The sequence below is a fragment of the Platalea leucorodia genome, assembly GCF_965183815.1.
Source record: "Platalea leucorodia genome assembly, chromosome: 4".
In the NCBI taxonomy this organism is placed as follows: domain Eukaryota; kingdom Metazoa; phylum Chordata; class Aves; order Pelecaniformes; family Threskiornithidae; genus Platalea; species Platalea leucorodia.
The window spans coordinates 22,807,776-22,831,271 of NC_138826.1; the positions used below are offsets into that span (position 1 = coordinate 22,807,776).

General features: G+C 42.8%; 1 protein-coding gene across 2 annotated transcripts in view; it reads left to right on the forward strand.

Annotated features, from left to right (window-relative positions):
* Nucleotides 1-7,955, forward strand: part of PAX2 (paired box 2) — a gene marked incomplete at both ends in the record, with an annotated part of 85,367 nt that extends 77,412 nt beyond the window's left edge. The window contains 3 exons of one of the 2 annotated variants that reach the window (XM_082308191.1): nt 293-394; nt 6,366-6,452; nt 7,815-7,891. In XM_082308191.1, the coding sequence (XP_082164317.1) occupies nt 293-394; nt 6,366-6,452; nt 7,815-7,891 (266 nt within the window). Of the gene's footprint in view, nt 1-292; nt 395-6,365; nt 6,453-7,814 lie in introns of both variants that reach the window. The other variant, XM_082308190.1, reaches the window with a different exon arrangement.
* Nucleotides 7,956-23,496: the final 15,541 nt, after the last annotated feature.

Genomic DNA, 23,496 nt, shown 5'->3' on the forward strand with positions numbered 1-23,496 from the left:
GGCCATTTTGATTTAGTTAAAATAGATCCAAAATCTACAATGAAACAAAACAAATTTTTCTGAGCCTCACAAAGCTAAGTTTTAACATCCATCCTTACAGTGTGAGATCAAAAGTGCCACAACCTTCCCCCAAAATTTTCAGTGACTGGACAGCACTCATGTAAGAGAAGGCTGCACAGCACTTGCCTATCAAGCTGCTAGTCATGTGATGGTGGGACAAAAGGTGATATCAAATCAATATTGAAAGATCTTATCCCTGTTGATCACTTGTCCTGATTCTTTCCCTTTCCAGGTCGTGATATGGCAAGCACCACCTTACCTGGCTACCCACCCCATGTTCCCCCAACTGGACAAGGCAGCTACCCAACCTCAACTCTTGCAGGAATGGTTCCTGGTAAGTCAGCCTCCAGACTTCAATAACGGTGCACATATGTTTGAATGGTATACTAGCATTGTAAGAGATTTCACAGCTGGCTTTGCTATTGCTTTGCTGATATTAGGGCCTATTCTTTTCATAAAGAAATCATCAGGTGCCTATAACCAATGTAGCTAACAACACTTTCTGTAATGTCTCTCTTTCCCCCTAGTAACTGATTCACTGCTGCTATGGGCAACTAGATATCTATAACCTGTGGCAATTAATTGGTAATTAATTAACCTTAGTATTCATTAACTAATGTAATTATTTTCCAATGACCCGTGCAGATTATTATGTACTGCTCGTGGCTCAGGATATTCAGCTATCCACTAACTTAGGGTAACAACTTACCTTCTATTTAAAGCCAGGGCATCAAACTGAATATCATCAATGGTAATTTAATACCTGCAGTTTTTGGAGACCTACTGTCCATAGCCTAAACTAGCTAAGAAATCAGCAATGATTAAATATAATTTCATGAGAAACTAACTATTCACTTTCAACAACCACCTACTTGCCCACCTCCTGTTTGTAAGATAGTTTCTTGGATTGGAGGCACTATCTACCTAATCCTACATCCAAAGGCAAACTGTTTCTTTGCTACCCAGTGTCTTTGGAGAAATACCTTCTCTTGGTAAATGGATTCTCCCACTGTTTAGGGAGAACATTTCACCATTTACCCTAGGGCAGTTGAAGATTTTATTTCCCCAGGCTCTATTCCCTACTCCTCTGATGACAGTCATCCCCAGTAGATAAATGAAGGGGCAGGATTTTTGTTTCTCAGCCATGGTAGCTCAGAACTTCATCTGCCACCGATTTCTGTTTATGTTACTGCCCTGGGTTGTGAGTTGTGACAGCTAATAAGCAGGTACACAGCCCATTCTGCAACCTCTGCTACTGGAGGGATGACTCCAGAACCGAGGCAGCAGAAAGCTGAGGACAGAAAGCTCTTAAATCACTACGATATTATTTGCCAGGGCTTATGAGTGAAAAGCCTAACTTAACCCTCATCCAAATCTTGGAACAGCTAGCTAAATGAACATACACTGCAGCGAGGACAGTGAAAATATCACTGATAGGAAATTTTTGCAGGTCAAAGTCTTAACATCTGTAAATGACAAATCACTGCTTACATACCATGAAGTACTGGCTAATACCTATGGTCACATGCCAGAGCTAACAAGCTACCTACCGCTTATGATCCTAAGGCACAACAAAATCTCAGGCTATGCTATGAAGATGATGTGAATGACCTCCAGATCAGGAAAAGATAGTGGATTCGTCCCCTCCTCACGCCCAATTTAGTTCCTTGGTATAGTTGACCAGCTTGCTGAACTTTTAGGGTGGCTCAGAGTTGGCAAATTTTAGGGCATCTCCTTCCACACTAAATTTTTCAGGGAGATGGTTTAGGTCCAGAATCAGAGAAGCACTAAGACAATATAAATCAATTACCGCCGCCCCCAGTAACAGTAGGTAGACTCAGTTGTCAACATTTAAGTCAGTTATAGGTCAAAACTTACAGAAGGTCATGGCATATAGAAATGATTAATAACACCAAAAGAGCTGGCTCTTTGAATAGGTACTTCTAAGTAACAGGCTATTCTTAACTTCTAACTGTTCTCAACTTCTCAACTGTTCAGTGATTGCTGTGTAAGTTTAACATCCTCATCACAAGGATGATACTAACATCTAAACTGGGACAAAAATTTTAATACCACTAACGACAGGGGTCACTCATCCAAGAACAGGTTATTTCAGCTCCTTGATGTGGAGGCTACTTATCCATAAGACAGCAGTGTCCCCAAAAACACACAAATACCCCCAAAAAGAAAAGGAACAGGATGATAAAGAAAAAAGTTGAGTTACACTTCAGAGAAAAAAAGATTATTCAAGTCAAATGGATATCTTTACATTAAATCTGATGTCAACATTCAATTAGAGGAAGTTTTTCCAGTGGCCTACTTGGGCATCCTGCAGTACTTACTGCATCTTTCCACAGAGCATCAAGTTCTGGCTGTTTCAGTCATACTCCACTGGTCAGACCCAGCCTGGCAGCCCTTCTATTCCTGTCTGCTAATGTGACTGAAGCCAACAAGCTGGAGATAAAGAGGCTTCCTGGGAAGAAACATAAGACTTGACTTTAATGGGTCACACTGCAGATCTCTGCAGCCACTACTCTCTGTCAGGGGCCAAAAGTGAATGCCTGGGGAAGGGTATAAGAGTAGAGCAAGCACATATTGGTACTTTCTCAAAAGATCTCCCAGCCTCCAACAAGTTGCAGCTCAGAGGCTTCCTAAGCCAGACTTAGTATCTTGCTATTTAATATTAAACATCCTTGATAGATTTCCCCTCCACAAACTTAAACAGTGTCTCTTGAACCCATATAAGCCTTTAACATCTGTAGCAACCTATGGCAAGAAGTTCTGTAGCTTAACTACATATTGTGTGAAAACTACCTCTCTTATTTGTTCTGAACCTGCCACCTGCTAGGCTCACTTCATGCCTCGTGGTTTCTGTATTAGAAGACTAAACGTGCCAGGATTTAAATACAGATACCAAGAAATACTCTTAGTAAAGGTTCCCAGAGCACAGATTGCACAGAATATAGGCCTCATGAGATCGATCCTCTGTGCTTGCTTGCAACCTCTGTTAAGAGCCCAGGTTAAACGGAGAAAACAAATATGATGTCGCCAATGGTTTGTTACATGCCCCTAGGCCAAGAAAGATCAGGGACCAGTGCTTTAACTATATTGGAAATAAGAAGCCAGCAAGATGACCACTCAGGGAGTATCTTTAAGAAACATACTGACACAGAAACAAACCTTATTGTCCAGATGTGAGTGAATATGAGAAAGAGGCCCTGTCTTCTCTAAAGAAAGGTGCAGAGCTAAAAATAGAACTGGTCAGAAAGCAGAATTTCCACCCCATGCAAAACTGATTTTTTGACGTTTGTTTTCATCTTGCATTGGGATGAGGAGTCAGAATCTTGAAATAGTTCAATTTGCAAACATCAGGATGAAACATTTCAATAAAGTCAACATGTTCTAGATGTCAAGACTTATTAAAATAATAAAAGAGTTGAAAGGAAATTAAATGAGATGAGAAAGGCAAAATGAAACAAAACAAGAAAGTTGAAACATAATACTTTGTTTCAATTTGCAATCATTTCAGAACTTTTCTTTCCAAAACTCCATTGAAGCTGACAAGCTCGTGCAAAACATTTCCATTTCGATGAGACAGCATTTTCCAGTGGAAAACTGTTTCTGAGAAGATTGTTTGACCAGTGCTAACCAAAGCTGCTCTGTTCTATCCATGACAACCTTTCACTAGATTTCTACTTGTACAGTCTAGAGAAGAGCTTGTCTCTAGTAGTAGTACATCCATGCAACGTGGTCAGTCATGCCTGCAAATATCTCTGAGGTTTATGCGGATGACATGGTAAGATACATGTCCTGCATTTGTCCTTGCCTGTAACTTCAGGTCCCAGGCTGCAGACATGGATGAAAGGCAGTAGTCTCTGAGCACACACCTACAGCAGGGGTTAGTCACTCAAAGAAGGATGAATTGTGCTACACTTAACCTGTGCGTCTGAGAGATGTTTCCTGCACAGGTAACAGAGTACCTTTGATCCCTGCCTCAATTCTTCCTCTTTCCCAGAAAGGCCATCAAGTTTCTGCAAACTGTTTTGGTGAAGTGAGCATCCGCTGAAGGGAACTGCGGTTTACACAGAGCAGTGTAGAGCCTGCAGAGGGCTGGTGATGGCAACGGCAGGGAGTCGTTAAACAGAATCCAATGCTGATGAGGAAATTACACTTGTTTCATTAGCGATTGGGGAAGGCGATAGCTCAGTTCCTCTTGGTCACAGTTGAGCTCAAAAGCTCATTATCCTGCTGCATGCATGCTTTCACTCCTCGTCAATAAACACTGTTTCCAGTGGCTGCCCTCCCTCCTCCCCAGCTCTCCATAGCTGGGGCTCTTTCTCCTCTACTTAACCTGTGCTTTAGGAACGCTATGAACAGTTTAGGGTGACAACTCAGAAGAGGGTGAGAGAGAAGCTTTGAAACATCAGAACTTCTCTCCATGCAGAAAAGTGATGTTTATATGAGGCATATCAAAGCAGAAATTCTCATCTGGATAGTTTATTTCATTCTTCGGGGGGCAAACTCATTCCAGCATATCCCACAGATGAGTCACTTCAGTAGAGCTAAATCTGGACTACGCATTGCTTTTTGCCTTTGTATCCTATCCCACAGCATCTTGGTCACCTTAGCAGGTTTCACCTATTCCTTCCCAGTTAGCTGTCAGGATTTTCAGTGCAGAATGTTTCTAGATATGGAAACATGCTGAGTTATTATCCTTAAAACAGTATTTAGCAAGGTCTGTCACGCAAAATGAGGTTTTATGCTGAAACTAAAAACTACTGTGACTAGTACTTTGGATTGTTTTTGATACATACACATTTTCGTACGGACTACTTTGGTTATTACCCTGAGTATCTTTAAAAAACCCTAAATTCTCCTCAAGTTTAAACCAGTGCAAATCCCCTGAATTCAACAGACTTAATTTCCACCATCTGAGAATCTGTGGTTTTGGCTTTAACTCTCCGGTGAGGGGAGATCTGCAGAGATTACAGTATAATTAATTGACATTTCTTTGGTAATTGTATCACAGGCATCCAGCACGTCTTGCGTTGCCTTCTTTCCCTACTCCATGGTATCTAGCAGGAACCCCAGGTGCTTTCGAAACACTTCTGCTGTCACAACTCCACCCCCGCCTCAGGGCAGACCAGCAGCTACTAGTCACGCTTTCTTTCACTATCTTTTCAGCGCATAATGCCTTTCAGATGGCACTAATTGTCCCCAGCCTGTCGGTACTGCATTAAATTGAGGTTATGATCAGATAGTGGCATGTTTTTACTTAACAGAATCATATATTTTTAAGTTTGGGGAGATTTATTTATTTTGAATACAGCACCATGCTTCCTCAGCTACCAAATATAATTCCCTCAGCCCTGCACAGCCTTATATAAAACAAGGAGACCCAGCTCCTTATGCACAATAAAACTGAATATTTAAGAAGACTCTACAACATTCAAATCTTGGGTCAGAGTCTTATTAGATCACAAAGCCCACAAGTATTTTGGTTTTGTCCCATTTTACTGAATGTGAAAAAGGGAGATGTAGCCCAGCTTGTCTTTCAGATTCAGAATAGCACCTAAAGCACTAATCATTAGAAAATTATTTTCTCGAACTGGAATTCAGCAAGTTTTCTCTGTAACTCACTCACTAAGCATAAAGGTGTTGTTCATCATATACAAATCACTTTTCTGACTAACACCATCATATAGAGTAAGAAAGAAAGAGCGGTTCATATGTTTTCCATTTTATTTTATATTTAAGCCCACTCGTACTCTCAGAACATTTCCAATAACAAATGATACTCTTCACCCTCAGCACCTTAAGAAGAAAACTTAGCAATACATATTGCCACCAACAGCACTGCTGGTTCCAGTGAGCTTGTCCCGTCAATCTCCCATGCCTGCTGTTGTGACACTACTGGAGAACCTTAGATTTTATTTAAAAGAAAGCTGATAGTTAATTGAAGAAAAAGCTTGCATATGCAATCCTACTGCAACCTGAGAATCAGAAGTCAGAAGGCAATGAAAAATCAACCAGTTTAATTATTTATTTGTATTATTGAATTTCATTATTTTAAACTAATTTCTTGATTCTGAAGAGATGATTTTTAATTGTATGGGTCAGCAACATTGCACTGAACAAACACTGCAGTGTCCTGAAGGGCACAGTCCCAGCTGGGCAAGGAAGCTACCTACATACACTAGTTTTCCTACCGGCATACAGATTCAACATGAACACTAACTTGATGGAACAGCAGACATAAATCTTCATTCTTGACTGTGTTTCACACCTTCCTTGCTTTGTTGCAGGGAGCGAGTTCTCAGGGAACCCCTACAGCCACCCTCAGTACACAACCTACAACGAGGCCTGGCGGTTCAGCAACCCTGCGTTACTAAGTGAGTACCTCTTTCCCACAGCACCCCCCCAGCCTCGCGCTCCTTCTGTTTGTCTCTTTGTTTTCTTTTCTTTGTTTTGTTTTGTTTGTTTGTTTCTTTCTTTCTGAAGAGGGCTTTCAAGTATTTGGCCAGGTGAGAGGCCTTTTTCTTCACTCTCCAGTCCAGTGTCTAGATGGGTATATACCTCACATGTGTTTTGTATCTGTTCTGAAGCTGATTCCTCTTGCATGAGACAGTTCAGAATTCCAGTTCAGCTCTTTCTTCTCCATGGCCTGCATCCACAGTTTATTCCAGATGAGATCAGAAGTCAAATTCAGGCTCTGCTACTCTCAGGCTCCAATCAGCATCCATTCAAGGTCTGATTAAAAATCCAGATGAGGTTTCACTCATCTCCCAAGCTAAACCCACAGTCGGTTCCTGGGGATCTGGAAATCTAATAGAAATTCTTCCTATTGGACCAGTTGGAACAGCATCCAGCGCGGGAGACAGGCTGCATCACTAAATTTATAATGGCCACTAGAGTTTTCTTGCAGGGATATATCCATCTCCAGTGACTCTAATATGCCCAGAAACAGTCAGGTTTTTTTCAGAGGGGAACAAACCTCCCATAAGACCATATCTGCTAACACTTTTCTTTACAAGGGAACAGGAAAAGATTTATTATATGTAAAATAAATCAGCTGCGATTATTACCTACATATTTACTGAGGTTTAACAACTGGATAATAGATACACATTTTATTCCCATGTTGTTAAACCTCAGTAAATGTGATCTTAATAATCAATCACTATTAAAACACACATTCAATAAGCATCTAGAGAGCTTTCATGCCAAATGTGACCAAAATCCCAAGCAATAAACCATTGTAATTTTGTTTCATTTCTCCCCCCCGAATTTTAAAAGTGACCCGCTATACTTTGTCAGGTATGCTCAGAACATCTGGCCCTGACACTTTCCTTGTGGCTGCAGATCAGGTGCGGCGTATTTGTGCTGCAATGCTCACGGGCTTCCCTCTCGGCAACTTATTGATGGTCAGAAGGAGCAAAAAGATCTCCTTCCTGTAGAGCGGCTTCAGACCAGAGGCCACGGTAGTATCTACCCACTGAAATGTGGCTCTTGGCTGGCTTCCGCTAATTGCCTTTCCCTAATCCTATCAAAAGCTGAGTCTCCAAGTTTGTTCTTTTGGTTACTTTCTTGTTCTTTTGGTTACTTTCCTTTTCTTTCCTCCTTTCCTTTTCTTTTCAGTTCTCCTTTGTTTCTTTTCTTCGTTTGGTTGTTTTATTTTTTATTTTACTTTATTTTATTTTTTTTTACTGTTTGTCCTTTCAACCAGTCCATTCTTCTCCTGTGTTAACTTTCAGGTTCCCCTTATTATTATAGTGCCACATCCCGGGGCTCCGCACCTCCCACTGCTGCCGCTGCCTATGACCGCCACTAGTTACCATGGAAACCACATGAAACTGCAGGGCGACAGCTTAGGCCTCCACATTGTACCTGTCTGATCACCTCCCTCCATCCCTGGGAAGGGTGAAGAGACCTTCTCCGTTCCTCCCCACAGCCCAGTTCCTTCCTCTTTGCCGCGAAGGCGCCGGACCAAGCGCTCACCACACACGATTGAGACCCCCCCGCCCTCCCCCCCGACCGCGCCCCCCACCCGGGAAGAGCCTGCGGCCAAGCGGCTTCTCCTGCGGGAGCCCTCCACTGCGCCTGGGCAAAGCTCAGCCACGCCGAGTCCCCTTGGCTTCCAGGACTTGAGGGGGACTGGGAAGCAATGCAGCTGGCAACCATTGCCTTACAGGACCCCCTTCTTCTGGGAGCGGTAAGGGCCGGGGGAAGCGGGGAAGAACGCCGCTCATGAAACACTGTTCCCCAAAGATACGCTCTTCTGTGGTGGACTCTTCAACATGCGTAACCTGTGATGCTCACCCTGTTCCCCAGGACAGAGGGAACAGTCTGGCTAGAGCAGAGAGGGCAGCACAGAGACCTGGCCCATCTGGCAATGAGGAAAAGGACCAAGTAACTCTCTGCACCCCACGAGGGGTTCTCTGTGCACCTCGCCCCCACTCTCCAGCGTGGCTTCCCCCATAGTTGGCTGCACCTCACGCGCGGTGACTTTGCGGGCCAGAATTGGGAGGAACCTCACGCATACACCCACAATTTCTGTGACACACAATCAGCTCAGACAGGAGGATGGAGCAACATTTACAAACCAACCGACGAAATGAAGAAATATATAAATAGATATATAAATATAACTGTGTTTTTATGCTTTGTCATGAAGGTCTGTAAAAAGGAAAAAAAAAAAAGAACAAATCCCCAATTTTCTAAAAAACCCAAGCAAACAAAAACAACAAAAAAACCAAAATAATATTTAAAAAACCCTACAAAAATAAAACTCCAAGTCCCATCCCTCCCCGCCGCCTGAATGGCAGACAAGTTCCTCTGACGTTTGATGCTCCTCTTTCACTCTAGGGTTTTGTTTCCTTTCTGTTTTGCACTACAATGGGATGGTGGTATTGGAGAGGATTGGATGCCAGCTCCACCCCCGTCGCCTCCTCCTCCTCCCCCTTTCCCAAATCCTGTCTCTGGGGAGCAGTGTGGACAAGTCACATCTGACAAAGTTACCAAACACATCAGTCGACAAAACAGCACTCTGAGTCAACAAACGTTTTCCATGTCACTGGTTGGCAAACAAAGAAAACAAGCCCAGCTGCGCTCTAACTGCGCTGCGTGGTGGAAAGTGTGGGGCTTCATGTGGGCCCATCTGATTGCCCTCTGGACAGCTGAGACTGAGATGGACAAATTCAGGATTGGCTGGGATTATTGCTTGGTTCCCTAGCCCTTAGCCGCCGCTCCTTTTACCTTAACCCCTGTACCCGTGACGACTTCAGTTCACCCGCATCCCAACTTTCGAAATTTTAGATATGCCCAACACCCATTCTCCAGATCCCCGCAGCCGGTGAGAACAGCCTCATTATCTGTGCCCAACACCTAATTTCCTAACCACTATAGCCTTGCTATATGGGCCCCCTTCGATTCCCAGTCCATCTGCTCATACACCTACTAATTTATAGGCCCCATTCAAATCCATATGCCTGCATCCTACCAGCCAGTCCCAACATACAGCCCCATCTTTTCATCTTCAATCCTATATTGTGCACCCTAATATCTACCCCTTATCCCAAATGCTCACCTGATGATTCTCTAGGGATTCTCTGCTCTTTTTGGTTCCCAAGTGACTGGCAAACACTGTTCTGCAAAAGGCTAACTGTCAATAGAAATGCTTATTACTCCTGTATCGTCAGCACACTACTCATAAACTGTTCCTTGCACTGACACTTCCTAAAAAGTACTCAAAGAAAACACGAAGGCAGCTGTAGCCTGTCCCCAGGGCATTAAGTCTGCCAAAGTAGATCCTTGTTGTTTTAGAGAGGTTTCAGATAAAACTCGTGGGCTACTGTCCATGGACAAAGACAGGATTGAGAATCAAACCCCCGAAGGGCATAAAAGTGAACAGTGGAGCAATCTGTACAGCCAACATTATGTATAAAATCCAAAGTTCCCAGCCTCAGAGGAGATGTGGTTGCGGACTCGGTATTCTGTCTCCAAGTTTTAACTTGTATGTATGAAATCCATCATCAGTAAACAGCTGTGTTGATCCCAAAGGCCCCTTTCACCTAACACTTTTAGCCCTTGCATGGCTCTAGCTGATTATAGGTCTGTGTCTTCTTTAACGGGATGCCCAAATGATAAGGGTATCGGGGGGGGGGGGGGGGGGGGAATGTTTACATAGAAGATATAGAGCTAAAATCTGTTCCTGTACGGAATAAAATCAAAGAGGTTACTCCTGATCTATTAAAAGTGTCATTCTGCATGTCTTACCTCTGAGTAACCTGCTGCAAATAGCAGAGTTGTTACACTGTCACCGAGACCAGAATTTGGCCCGTTATCTCATCTTATTCTATGTAACAAGAAAATTCTGAGTAATTTCTAAAAATTAACTTTTACCACTCCTTCTGTTTTCCTCCACAGACACCAGATAGATGCTGGACCCCGTTAGTAAAGTCTCCCTTTTAGTCTCTCAGTACAGCCTTTGCTCTGCTTGTGCACCACCCGGTTTCACTCAGCAGGTGGGCGGAGCAGAGGCAGTAAATCCCATGTCCAGCGAGGAGAACCTCCTGAGGAGGCTAGAGAAAAGGAGACTGTCACACCTCACACTTGGCAACCTGCAGCCCAGGGGCCACCTCAAGAGAAGCTAGCAGCTCAGAAATGCTTATTTCTATAATGGTGTTTCACTAAACTTGAGAGACGAGCTAGGGTATGAAAGCAAGATTTGGTTGGCTCACTCATGGCTGGCTTGATTTGACCCTCAGAGGGCCAAATCCATTGTTGGTGTTACTCCACTGATAAAAGAGGATTTCCACCAGGCATTGGATTGGTCTGGAAAGTTCATAAGTACGGCATGTAGTTTGACCAGGAGAATTAAAAGGAAAGCAGAATTATGCAAAGGACTGGGCAGTCTAATCCTCTTCCACCACCATCTGTAGACCCCCATGCGAATGTACTGAACTACATTTGCCAAAGAGTTTCTTGTGTTGGTTGTTTTGATTTACAGTCGGTGGATGCATTGTAAAGCAGTATTATAGCTAAAGTCTAGTAGCTGACATGGGGAATTATGTGGTGATATTATGCAGAAGAAAACCATCAATATTCATATAGATTCCATTAGACTGGACTATGCAGGAAACGCAAAAATTCTACCAATTATTTAATATTATGTTATTTGCAAAAACAATTGCTGCTTTGTAGGAAGATAATGTGTGTAATGTGAAGGCAATTCCTCTTGTATATAAGTTCATCTCCATCTTCATCATGGTAGTTATTAAAACAGCCTCGTCTCATCCTGTAGATAAGGAACACGCTGTCTGTACTGTGCAAGTCTCGTTGTGCTCACTGAAAACAAAACGATGTGTTCAATAAAGCACAGCACAAATCCAGAACCTGAGGGAACAGCCAAACCTTGGAAGGACCCCTTCCCCAACAGGCCAACAGTTGCTTTGTTATAGGTGGATTTTTTTTTTTTTTTTCATTTTTCTTTAAAAAGTTGTACAGGAAAAAATGAAAAAGAATTGGAGGAAGAAATCACTATGCAAAATCCAGTGAAGTCTATGACTCATCTCTCTCTCCTCCATTCTGCTGTCTCTCCCCTTTCTCCCATTTCTTTCTCACACCCTCCTTCCATTCCATTTCTCTCTCTCTCTTTTTATTATTTTTCATTCCCAATGCACTTTTCTATCCAGAGAGGGAACAGCATTACTGATATGAGAGCAGGCATCTGGGAACTCAAATTCCCCAATTCTCCTCGTGGCTCTAGAGAATCTTTGTCAAGTCCAATTTCCCCCCATGCCTCAATTCCAACGTTCTGTAAAATGGGGATAACAATGGTTCCTAGTTCGCAGGGGGATTGCGCAGCTGAATTAATTAGCACCGGCTCAGTGCTTTGAGATCCTGGAAAGAAAATTCTATCAAACTGTTAAGTATTATTCTGAATAATAATGAATGTTTCCATTACATTTCTCTCTCTTCCTTTTTCTCACAAACCATTCTTCGTTTCTTTCTTCTTCTTCCTTAGCTCTCCCTTCACTTCTTTCTTCTCCTATCATTCTTAGTTCTGCTGCTACATTTGCTTTATCTAACAGACCAAGCAGAAACGTTGTGTGACTGGATCTCCTTCTGTCACCATTTTTTCACGGGGGAGGAATCTCGCGAGATCTCAAATGCCATGCTTCGCTGGAAGCAACAGGGACCATGGCATCTAAAACTGGGCAGCACTTCCAAGTCCTGTTCTCTGAAGCTCCCACGTCCTTTTGGCCCAATGGGATGTGGGGTGAGAAGGAGGGAGGTTCGCGCAGGGTGGATGCATTAAAGCTGACACCCTTGTGACCTGTAAATCTGTTGGGGAGGGTTGGTGGCAATGAGCCCTGCTGTGGAAACAGGGAGAAGTCTGCATGCTTTCTGACTCCTCGGTAGCGATGATTCAAATTCAGAGTAAGACTTCAGAATTAATTACAACATGAATGTGAGGATGTTAAACAAACAACAAAAGGAAAACAAAAACCCCTGCACCTCTTTCTCCTCTTGAGTATATAATTGTATATGCACATGAACGTTTTCCTGAAGGAATTTTTGGTTTGCTGAACTGTTGGAAAAAACCCACCCTTCTGTCCCTAAGGAAAAGCACCCCTCTGGGAAAAGAAATAAGAATCATAGCTGCCCCCTTTGGCACTGACAGAATAAGGGCTTCTGAGGGACCCCACAAATACCACAGTGTGCTCCTTGGCTGGGCCCAGGACGGTGGCAAACTTGCAAAGCAGGAAGGAGGGACCAAACAATGACAATTACAGAAGTGACGACAAATCCAACCATAAGCAGCTCTGCTGACGCTCTCCAGGCTAAGCTAGACATGAGACCGTGGAGGGGAGGGGGCCAGTGCCAGGTGCAGGGTCATATCCATTCTAGGCTGCTGCAGCCACTCTTGGCTTTTCCTCATCGCTTCAGTTCTGTTTGACTCTTTTCTTTTCTCTTTTTGTGCACATGAGAAATAAAAACAATTTTTTTTTTGTATGTCATTTTTGTGGCTTCTGGCTTGTTTCTCTTTCCCTCTCCTTCTCTCTCTCTCTCCCTCCCCCCTCCCCAGCACTTCTCTCTCCAGTGGATTCCCCTTGAGGTCTCCAGGATGTTACATTCGTTGCACCTAGCACCCTTCAGGCACCATGTAAACAACACTATGATTGCTAACAACCACCACACCGCGTGATGGAAGGCACCGCACATGCTTGCAACACCCTACAGTGCAATCCAGCCTCTGAGCCCCCACCAGCCGCCACCACCCCGCTCCTGGTCATTGCCAGCAGGACTCCTTCTTCTATTGATCTCACTCAATTGACTCCCAATGATCCATAACACATCAGGTGTCCCCAGGTAGTTCAGAAAATCAAAATGCTATTGGGTAGCCGCAACATCAGAAAGATGCGGGGTAACCCAGAGTCCCCTTCCCCTCTATGCCTGTTTCCTCATAGCCCCAGCTGGGGATGAGCAACGCCAGCTCAGCGTGCCCCCAGGAGGATTTAAGTCTTCCAGAATCAGCTCCGATGCTCCATCAGAGCACTGCAGGGGCTGTGTGCGAGATCTCAGTAAAGGGAGGGTGGCTGACAGCTCTCAGGTCTTACCCCCACTTCTCTGCTACCCCGGTTTTAGTTTCACGAGAGGAATTCTGTTAACCTGATGTTTTATTACAGCTTGCGCTCTCTTAATCTCTATCTGTCTTGGTCAACCGGGGGGCAAAACAAAATGCAAAGTCATTAATAACCCATTCTCCAAGCTATTCATCGTCCGCCTAACAAAGAGCTAGGCATTATATTAAGGTATGCTATAAACATACCAAATACTGAGGTATTCACTCAATTTTTCCTCAGTCAAGCATTAATTCTCCGGGAAGTCAGATGCAGTTTAAGGTCATAGAGGCGGAGTAAAAATGTAGCAAGGAGTCAGGCTAGGCTAAATCAATTTTGCTTCTACAATTTTTAGTCATCTGAAAATATTTTCACAACAGCTCATGAAAGCCAGTGGGCCACGTTTTCTGCTGGTGTGTGTGTATCTTAAGGAAAACCTGTGCAGAAATGCTGTCATGAAATCAAATGCTTTCATGAAGATTTTGCTCGTCAGAGAGTTAAAACACTTCCTTTTGTTTCAGTTTGTAATTTTCCCTTGCAGTATTAATAGAATAGGCTGAAAATCCTCCAACGGGGCATTTTCCATAAGTGAAAGTCAATTTGTTGAAATCCAAACAGTCTGTAAAAGCAATTCAATCTTCACAACCCTGCAGCAAAACTGCCTGGCAACTATCTTGAAGTCAGAGACCCCAGGTTTCCAGGGTCTGCCGCCTGCAAGACAGACAGGCCTGGGATGGGATGCAGGGATAGGCTCGCGCTCAAAATAGGAACAGAACTGGATTCCAAAATTCTGACATCTTTTATGCATCAGAATTATCTTTCTCCACCGAAGTTTAGGTGATAAGAATCAAACAGTGGATTAACAGATGAGATTCTGGACGTTAAACTGACTGGAATCAAAGGAAATGACTAACGTACATTTGCCATAAGAGGTGAAAGACAGGCTAAGAATCACCAAACAGATGTGCCAGAAGAAAGCAAAATGGATTTTCAAAATTCATCCTGGTAAAATAATCTTAGAAGAAAGCTTTAGAAGCTAGCATGATCATCTCATTTGTATCGCACTTAATACAGCCCAGAGAACTGCACCTTGACATTCCTGCCTAAGTCTCCGTAACTGGTAGTTGAACTATAGCAAAACTTTTGCAGCTTCCAAGAACTTCTGTATCTTGCAAAAAGGAATACTTGCATGAAAGAGCTATTTCTACCATTCCAAGTAGTATTATGTTCCTTTAATAATCCTGCATAATCAATGGGAGTTCTCAGTGTGAAAATGTTGCGTGATAAAACTAAAAAGAGCACCACAGTCTGTCTCCTAATGAGGATAATGATATTGTAAGAGATTATGCAACACTTAAGTAAAGAAATCCTCTTTATAATTATGTCGACAAGAAAAATAAAGAAAAGTTTGAACTTTCTGAGATGATGACAACCTTCTTTAAAAATAAGTATGTTCTTTAATGAGGTGTAGGCAAGGAAAGATAATACACATCTGAAGGTATTAATTGAGGTAGCAGATGAATTTACTGGACACACAATCAGTACTGAAAAACTGTAAGGACCTGGGGAATGGCAAAAATGGAAGAACAACAAATACGGCACCAATGCTTTAAAGGAAAAAATTGATCTTGAAAACTATCATCTAGTAAATCTACACAATGATGCTTGTATCCAAAGGACAATACTTTAAAATATTAAGGGAAGGATCATCTCACTAAACAAGTAGTGGTTAATGAAGACATGCATAGTAAACAGTCTGTACATAAATTCTTGTCTGCTTTAGAAAAAAAAGCTGGGAACATCCTCAGGACAGTTAATTTACGCAGGAGCTGTCTGCAGCGAAGCAAAGGAAGTTTGTTAGAGCCTGTATCGCCAGTCCCTCGTACTTGAAAATCACAAACCAAGTACACACAAAAATCACAAGATTGACTGGAAATCATGTAACTTGTATACAACACCAGATACCATTTTGTATATATGTATATTTCTATACATGTATATAAAATAAAAACAAAAGAACTTTTATTTGACTTCTAATTTTACTGTTCTCAAGACGTCTATAGCTACATTATTAATTGTGCCTCTTCCACTGCGAGGGTCAGAAATTCACTTCTTTTAGTGAAGGGACCCTGTGGTCTAGTGCTTGAGGAAGCAGCTCAAATGTCACAAGACCTGGAAATGGCCCTGTAACTCCTGGCAAGGCTGACAGAGCTGGTCTGATACCAAAGCTTGTCAAAGACCTGGGTTTTTTCCTGCCTTCTGCTGTGTGACATTTTGGTGGAAGCTGCCCATCCAAAGCATGTTTGATCATTTGGGTTCAAAACTACCTGCAAATTCATTCCATAGCAGCTGCTGGGAGAGGACCTTTTTCCACTGTTCCTTATCCCTCTAGCAGGAGAACCCCCCTTGTCAACCCTGGCTGCTTCTTGCAACCCTTGCCTCCTGCCACCTCTTCCATCCATTCCTTCCAGATCCCTTTCAGTGTCTTGCCAGTTCTCCTGCCCCAGACATGTTGTCCCTCAGCATTGCCCCTCATGTGGAAAACATGGGTTCTCTGTAATCCTCCTCCCTCGTTCTCTGCCCCCTACCCTCTCAGGTATAAACCCTTGCCATACACAAAGGGGAGGCCATCCTGCACCCCACACTCCCTGCTCAGGCACTGTTGGCTTCTCTACACACCCTTTTCCCCCACACGTTCAGGGGACCTTCTCTATCCCAACTGTTTTCTGCTGCTCTCCACAGTCCCCTTTACTACTCTGACAAGAACACCAGGTTTCGGGACAGAGGCAACATCCATCCTTACTATAGGCAGCCTACCTTTCTGCTGTCAGCATTGGTAAGTACATGCTGACCAGCTGAAACTGAAACCGCCTGCGGCTTCCGTGTCTGGGACAAAAACTGTAAGGGACTGTCTTGACGCAATGCAACGCATGGCCGTGGTTTCACCGAGAACTATGCACTAGTCTTTGCTGAAGGACAAGCTTTCCATTATGAAACATAACAAAAGTGGCTTCACTTCTAAACTGTCTCCTTTCAAAACATATTATTTGCATCAGAATTACTCTGGCTTTCCCCCTGTGCCTGTTCAAAAGGAGACGAATCATTCTGTTTTAAAGAGACACACCAACAACGAAATATTAAAAACATAATGACTTTCAGCCTGAGACCAATTTCAAACACACCCTGTTGAACACTTATGAAAGGAAGACAAACAAAACCTACACAGAAAACCCAAAGGGTGTAAGACTGAACGGTGTGAAATTTCACACAGATATACTACCTCTGTGTACAGAAGAAAGAAGCATTTTTCCTCCACGTCAGCCTCCATCAGAATGCAGTTTTAACTACAGACTTGCATTTGGCACCTCCTTAATACGCCAGCAATGGTTAGTTATAGCGCCTAGCTAATAAGGCAGCTTCCACATATGCACTTTTCAGACTCATATATGAAAGTCAAATCATCATTTACAAGCAAATCAATCCAAAGCTCCTTATTTTCACGCCCCTTTCTCTAACATCTAACTATTGTTTTTAACTTATGTTTTTTAAATCTCTAGTTTATTTTTAAGGAAATTGCTTTTAATGTAACTGGGAAAACTGAGCTTATGGACCTAGATGCACTATACTGGCAGCTATTCTTCTACTGATTGTTTTTTGTTCTTACTGTTTGCTAATTGAAAAAGATTGAAAATCACTTCTCTATATACGCTTCAAATCTCAGAGCATGACATAAAATCTAGGAATCCAAATTTCTACCAAGCGATGCCTAGCTAACAAACAGTTAGCTGTCTAACCCATCGGGAAAGTTTATATATCCTATCCCCTGTTAAAGCTGAGTAGAAATAGGATAATAGCTTGCTAACGCTATCAGCTGAGACAACCTTTTATCTCAAGCAGACATGGTCCACACTCAGAAGTCCCAGACAGACTCTGCACGGAATCATTCTTCTTAAATGTCATGAATTGCCCGTTTTAAACTGAAAAGTCCTAGAGAAAAAAATAGCAGTAGAAGAATTGAGCCAAGGCTGCAAAGCTGGGTACCCAAAATTTAGCAAGTGCCATAATACAGGAAAGACCAGACAGAACTCTGCAGGCAACATGCCAGAGGGAACAGGAGAGAAATTAAATGAACTTGTCATACTTTTTGCTCTCTAACTTTGTAGAGTCCATTAGTAACACAGGGTAAGATTATCACAAGAGGTTCGCACTACCACAAACAGAAACCCCTTGTACACTCCCACTCCCTGTGCACTGGTCTCCCCTACTATCCACCTTTGTCCAGCGATCCATTTACATCACACAAGTGTAATACACTAGTAGGTTAAATTTGCTAATAAACCAGGATGTGAGCATGTTATACCTATTTAGTATTCAGTTTGCTCTTTTATAAATGATTTGGTAGAGAATCAGGCCCTCCTCTCTAGCTGACTCTCATCTGATTCTAATTCAATTTCTCTGCCTATTGTTTATTTCACCGCTCCCCTGTGAAGTGTCAAATGCTGATGTTCCGTCAGCCTAGAACTGTCGTTTATATTTGTCATTCAGTCCTTGTTAAAAAATAAAACAGGACTGCGCCTGCCTTGGCGCACTCTGCCTGGGAATTCCCTGTGGTAAAATTAGTCCATTTAGATGGAAAGTTTTGTGTCACTCCCCTGTCTAAATTGGCAGATCTGGCTCTTTTGCAAAAACCAATAAACTGTGAACCTTGATGCATCTGTCAATCAAACTCATCTTTCGTGAGCAAAGCCAGATGACAACAAAAGCTGGGCAGGCTCCTCCGATTGGTTCTTCTCATTTAGGCATATCAGGAGGCACCTGTCACTCCTCTGGCTCAGCATCGTGCTCAGAGGGACTCCATTCACCGCAAGATGAAGCCTTATTGGGGGCTGGGTTGGGGCTGGGATGGGAAAGGAGGAAGGGGGAGTTTACCCTCCCCACTTTCAATACAATCTGCAGCTTGGCTCTTTCCTCACGGCTCTGGTGAGAGGCAAGGCACTGGCATCACTTTTTGTTCTGGACACGGTTTTTTCACATCTTAAGTGAAAGCTTTCATTTCTTAAACTATGCAGGTTTTCTGGTGGCTAAAAGGATGCAGCAGGAGTGGTAAATGTGACATGCTACATCCCTGGGGCTCTGGGGACTGAGCCACGATACCACAGAGGAGAGACAGGACGTATTCCAAACCCTTTTCCAGAGCTGCTGTCTGCACCCTGCCTATCTGGTCACCCACCGAGGAGAAGCAGAAAGGGTATTTCTACCTCTCTCCTAGGAAAGGAGGGGATCTGACTGATTGAACGAGGCTTTGCATGTCAAAGGAAGCATTTCTGATAAAGGCATAAAAGAGGAAGAAAAATGGCAGCAAAGAGCAATAGCTCACACTATGGTGCTTCAGAGGAGCTGGGGCACTTAGGAGCTGACGATGCCTGTGGGAACGATCCCCAGAGAGATCAGACTTCAGGGGACATCTCAACTTGTCCAGTTTTCACTGGAAAATTCTGAACTCTGCTGTCTGCCCCAAAGAATGGTGCCAAATTTTTATTAATTGTTTATTTTGCATTTGAAAAGAGAATTTAACCTAATTTTTCGAAGCGTAATCATTTGCTTATTTGCATTAGGTTGCCACTGAACCACTCAAGAAACTTGTTCTTCCACAGAGCTGCTGCTTGATGATGGATTTATGTTGCTTCTTAAGCACCCCAGCACAAACGCCATCTCAGGCACCTGTATTTTCTCTTTCTACTTTATTTTGCTCAGAACAGCTCTGCCATCACATGTCACTTACATTATTTGCAGGTATCAATGTAATTCTCTTGGCAATGCAGTAGCCAGCCAGTTCTCTCAAAACCAGAATATGGTACATGACTAATTCTCACAGTTGCCTCACGAGCCTCATGAAAGTTCTGTGCTTTTGCTCCAGTTACAGGATATAAGATGAAAATCTCAGCCCTTCTATAAACAGTTGTGAGTTCATTTGGTTCTACCATCCAGTTTCAATTACAGGCTCAAAAAGACAAGACAAAGAGCTTAAAAACAAACAGCAAAAAAGCTCTTTATGACATTTAAGCTCATGTCATTATTCTTGCAGGTGGAGGAAAGCAATTCTTGCTTACTGAGTGTTTGAGACTTGCCAAACTGGGCATACAAAGTACTGATTTTCATGTGAGAGATGAATCTGGTAAAACATTGACCAGATGATGCTAGTTAGCATTCATATACACGTTTGCTGGGCTACACATATAAGGTCAAAATACAATCTGAACATCATTGTTTGGGGTCTTGAAAAGACTGCTAAAAGATTGCTTATAGCAGGCAGCTTAAGGGGTACTGAATGAGTACACAGAGTAGCATAGCCACAGGCTGCAGTCATGGAAAGAAACATTACAGTCCCTATTGTGATTATGAACCATATTACAACATCACCTAGAGATACCGAGACAACGACTCTGTGCGTTATGTACCATACAAAGTACGACATCATTCCTGTCCTGACCAACCTACTTCTCATTAGACAAAATAGAGAGGGGAGACAAGTCATTCAATGCTGCTCACCTGATCGTTGCCAGAAAGGGAATGACACACAAATCTCGTCAGCCATGCCAGCACGCTGGATCCTCCTGCCCTTTATGCAGGTGTGGATAAAAGCAGAGGGGGCCACCACCAATTGCCCTAGCAGAAGGATGCTGGGAAGCAATCACGTTCTGGGAAGAGGCAAGAAATGGCTGCTCAGACCCACCTCACTGACATACTTTGAAAGGTTTGCCAGATTCTTGAGAAAGTAAATGAAAGAAAAGATGATGAATCTTCAACAGAGGTTTTCTACCTGCTGCATCCTTTTCTGGCAGGGGAATACATACACATAATGTAAAGAATGTCTAAGCAAATGAGTTGGAAAACGCTGTGACAAAACAGAAGAGAAACTTTAGCATGTTACACAGTGGAAAGAAAGTGCTAACAGATAGCTCGCAGAAGCACACCGATAGCCCAAAGAATGGCCAGAAAGCTATTAATACAGGGAGATGCTTGGCCAAGATTCCCAAAAGCAGCTCTCTAAAATGTAACCTGTATTCAGGGATCTAACCAAACACCACAACTTTCCCAAATCACCGACAGCCCAGCACTTTCCCAGTTCATGAGCATCTGTGCTTGTTGCAGATGCACTCACAGGAGTGGAGTGAGATTTTCTTCCATGATTTATTCCCATCCCACTACTCTACTTTGAGGATTCACTGGCCAGTAACCATAAGAAACTGGCCAGTAGTCTGAACTGTATAATCTTTTGTTATGTTAATCTTTTGTTATTCTGACCTCTGTCAGAATATTCAAGAGGCTCGGTTTCTATAGTTGTGACCAGCTCTTCAAAAGGTTCCAAATGTGAGCTAGGCATGTAAGTATGTGCAGCTCAGTATTTTTACTAGAAGACTTTGAGGAGTGCTTGGGACACTCAGCTGTACATTACACACTGAGCTTTCTTGAAAATTTTTGTAATAACAGTTGTTAAAGATCCCTGAAAATCTATCCATCATTTTTTCTGTGTCCAATCAGACCTGAGCTTTAATTAATGAATTTATTTTTAACTTGCCCTTCTTTGAAAATTCTCTTCTCTAAGTTCATTAAGAAAAATCTTCCCCTGTTCTTCTACCAGCTAGGATACATATTCACTATCCAACTTTTTTTAAGTTTTACTATAAATCAGAAGTGACTTAAATTATACCCTCTGCTCCAACTATTTCATGGTGCTCCCCCTTCTGTCTATATCAGGCGATCACTCTCTCTAGATTAAGGTTATCGCTGTCTGTAACAGGAATTCTCTTACTCCTTTGTGTTTGCACAGCAGGTAACATAGTGGGCTCCCGGCCCACACCAGAGGTCTCAAAGAGCTACCACAAAACAGACTGTAAACAGCAAAATATTTTTTGGGGAAAGGCCACAAAGTACCATTCCTGGGAAACATCCTGGTGGTGTCAAACGTTCATCTCCTTGGAGGCAACTCCTCTGCCATTACTGACTTCCCAGAAAATCCTGCTCTGCATCAAGGTGCCACATGAAAAGTTCCCACCAAAAGGAGGGGAGAGAGAGTGGAAACAAAACTGAAGGGAACTCAGAACAGTCTTTGATTCTGGAAACCTGGCACAGTCTTTATCGTATCTCCAGTATTGCCCTGTGTGTCTTTCTGTTTTTATCCTTGAGTACGGATTGCCTATTTTGACCCCTTTTTGTTTGTTTATTCATGTGTTTTACCGCTTCATGTGCATTTTCCTTGGCTGATACAGCAAAAGCAAAAAAAAATCAGTAACATTTTTATTTGCTCTGAGACCTGTTTGCCTTCACAAACTGAGAGCGCAGACATCACCTGTTCTCTCAAAAGAGAGGGAGACACCAGAACATTTGGGACCCATGATGAAGGATTTGGCAGGGGAAGGCAGATGCTTATGTGGTTATATCACAGGGCTGGGCTTCATCATTTTTGTGTTCCATTCAAAGGTGACTGTGAGGAAAGGAGGCAAGGCTTTTTGGAGCCCTTCCTTCTGAGTGAGTCATGCATCAGCAAAGGTACTAGATTTGTGTCATCTCTGAACTACAAGGGCTTTAATACAGGAAAAGCAAAAGCATCGATGCATCTCTTCCCTTGCACAGCCACTCAGAATACAGAGAAGTTGAGCCTGGATTATTTGGTTACATATGCACAGAACTGCATGTGTGTTTTTTGTGCAATACATATCTGCATACTGTAACGGTGAGCATCAGAGCTCGCATTAAATGGCCAACCAAAAGCCTCAAAAGGCAGCTGGAATTTTGCTACTGAGTTTGGTTTATGCTCCAGAACAGCAGAAGGGTTCTCATGCTCTTAATTTGCCAAAGCAGACACTTCTCAGTTTGAAATTCCCCATGCTGCTAACAGAGGAAATACATACTGACAAAAATCATAAAGCTGCAAGCTTTCTTATGCTCCTTCTTCTCAGCCATGAGTGTCATAGTTGCAGTCCTCTCACTTTGTCCCATTAACCCAATTTCAAAGTGACAAAAGCGTGGTGAATCTGTAAGCCACTGATCATCTGGTTTGCTTAGCAAAGATGGAGAATGTTTTTCCTGACACTGTTTCTACCTAGGCACTCAAAACTAGCCAGTGGTCTGTCTAACATGGCTTGCTCCTAAACTGATCAACCTTGAAAAAAAAAAAAAAGGCAGGATTCTAATTTCAGTTAGCAGGGCCAAAATAATAACAACTATTGTTTCTGCATCTATCCCCATTGTATTATGTTTTTCCCCCCCAAGCGAGCTTTTCTCAGCCATCTCTTATTCAAATGCTGAACAAGTCACCTAAGATACAGCTCAGCCTGAAGAGGCCAAAGAGAGAAGAAAATGGTCATTAGAAGGAGAGACGGAAACAGTCTGAAAACAAAAGCACTAGTCATCACCTTTTTGTGAACATGACCCATACCTCCTCCACGGAGGATTTAATGTCCCTGGAATAAAGATGGTGCGAAAGAGCTCCTTCACCTTCTGAGCTGCCAAAGTAGTAGACTACTACTCATAGTAGTTTCTGCTGTGAATTCCAGCATGACTCCAGTGTTTGAAAACACACAATACTGATAGAGACCAACTTGTTTCTGTAATCAATTATGATCCTCAACTCAAGCAATGAGATTTTACCTTTCTGTCCAAGGTCACTACCTTTTCTCAGTCCTACAGCCAGATACATGTTTATCTACATTGAGGTTAAGTCCCTCAGACTCAATGGAGAGCTCCTATCTAGCTTAGTTAATGGTACAATATTGGTATGACAAGTTACTTGTGCCATGCTAAAGACAGA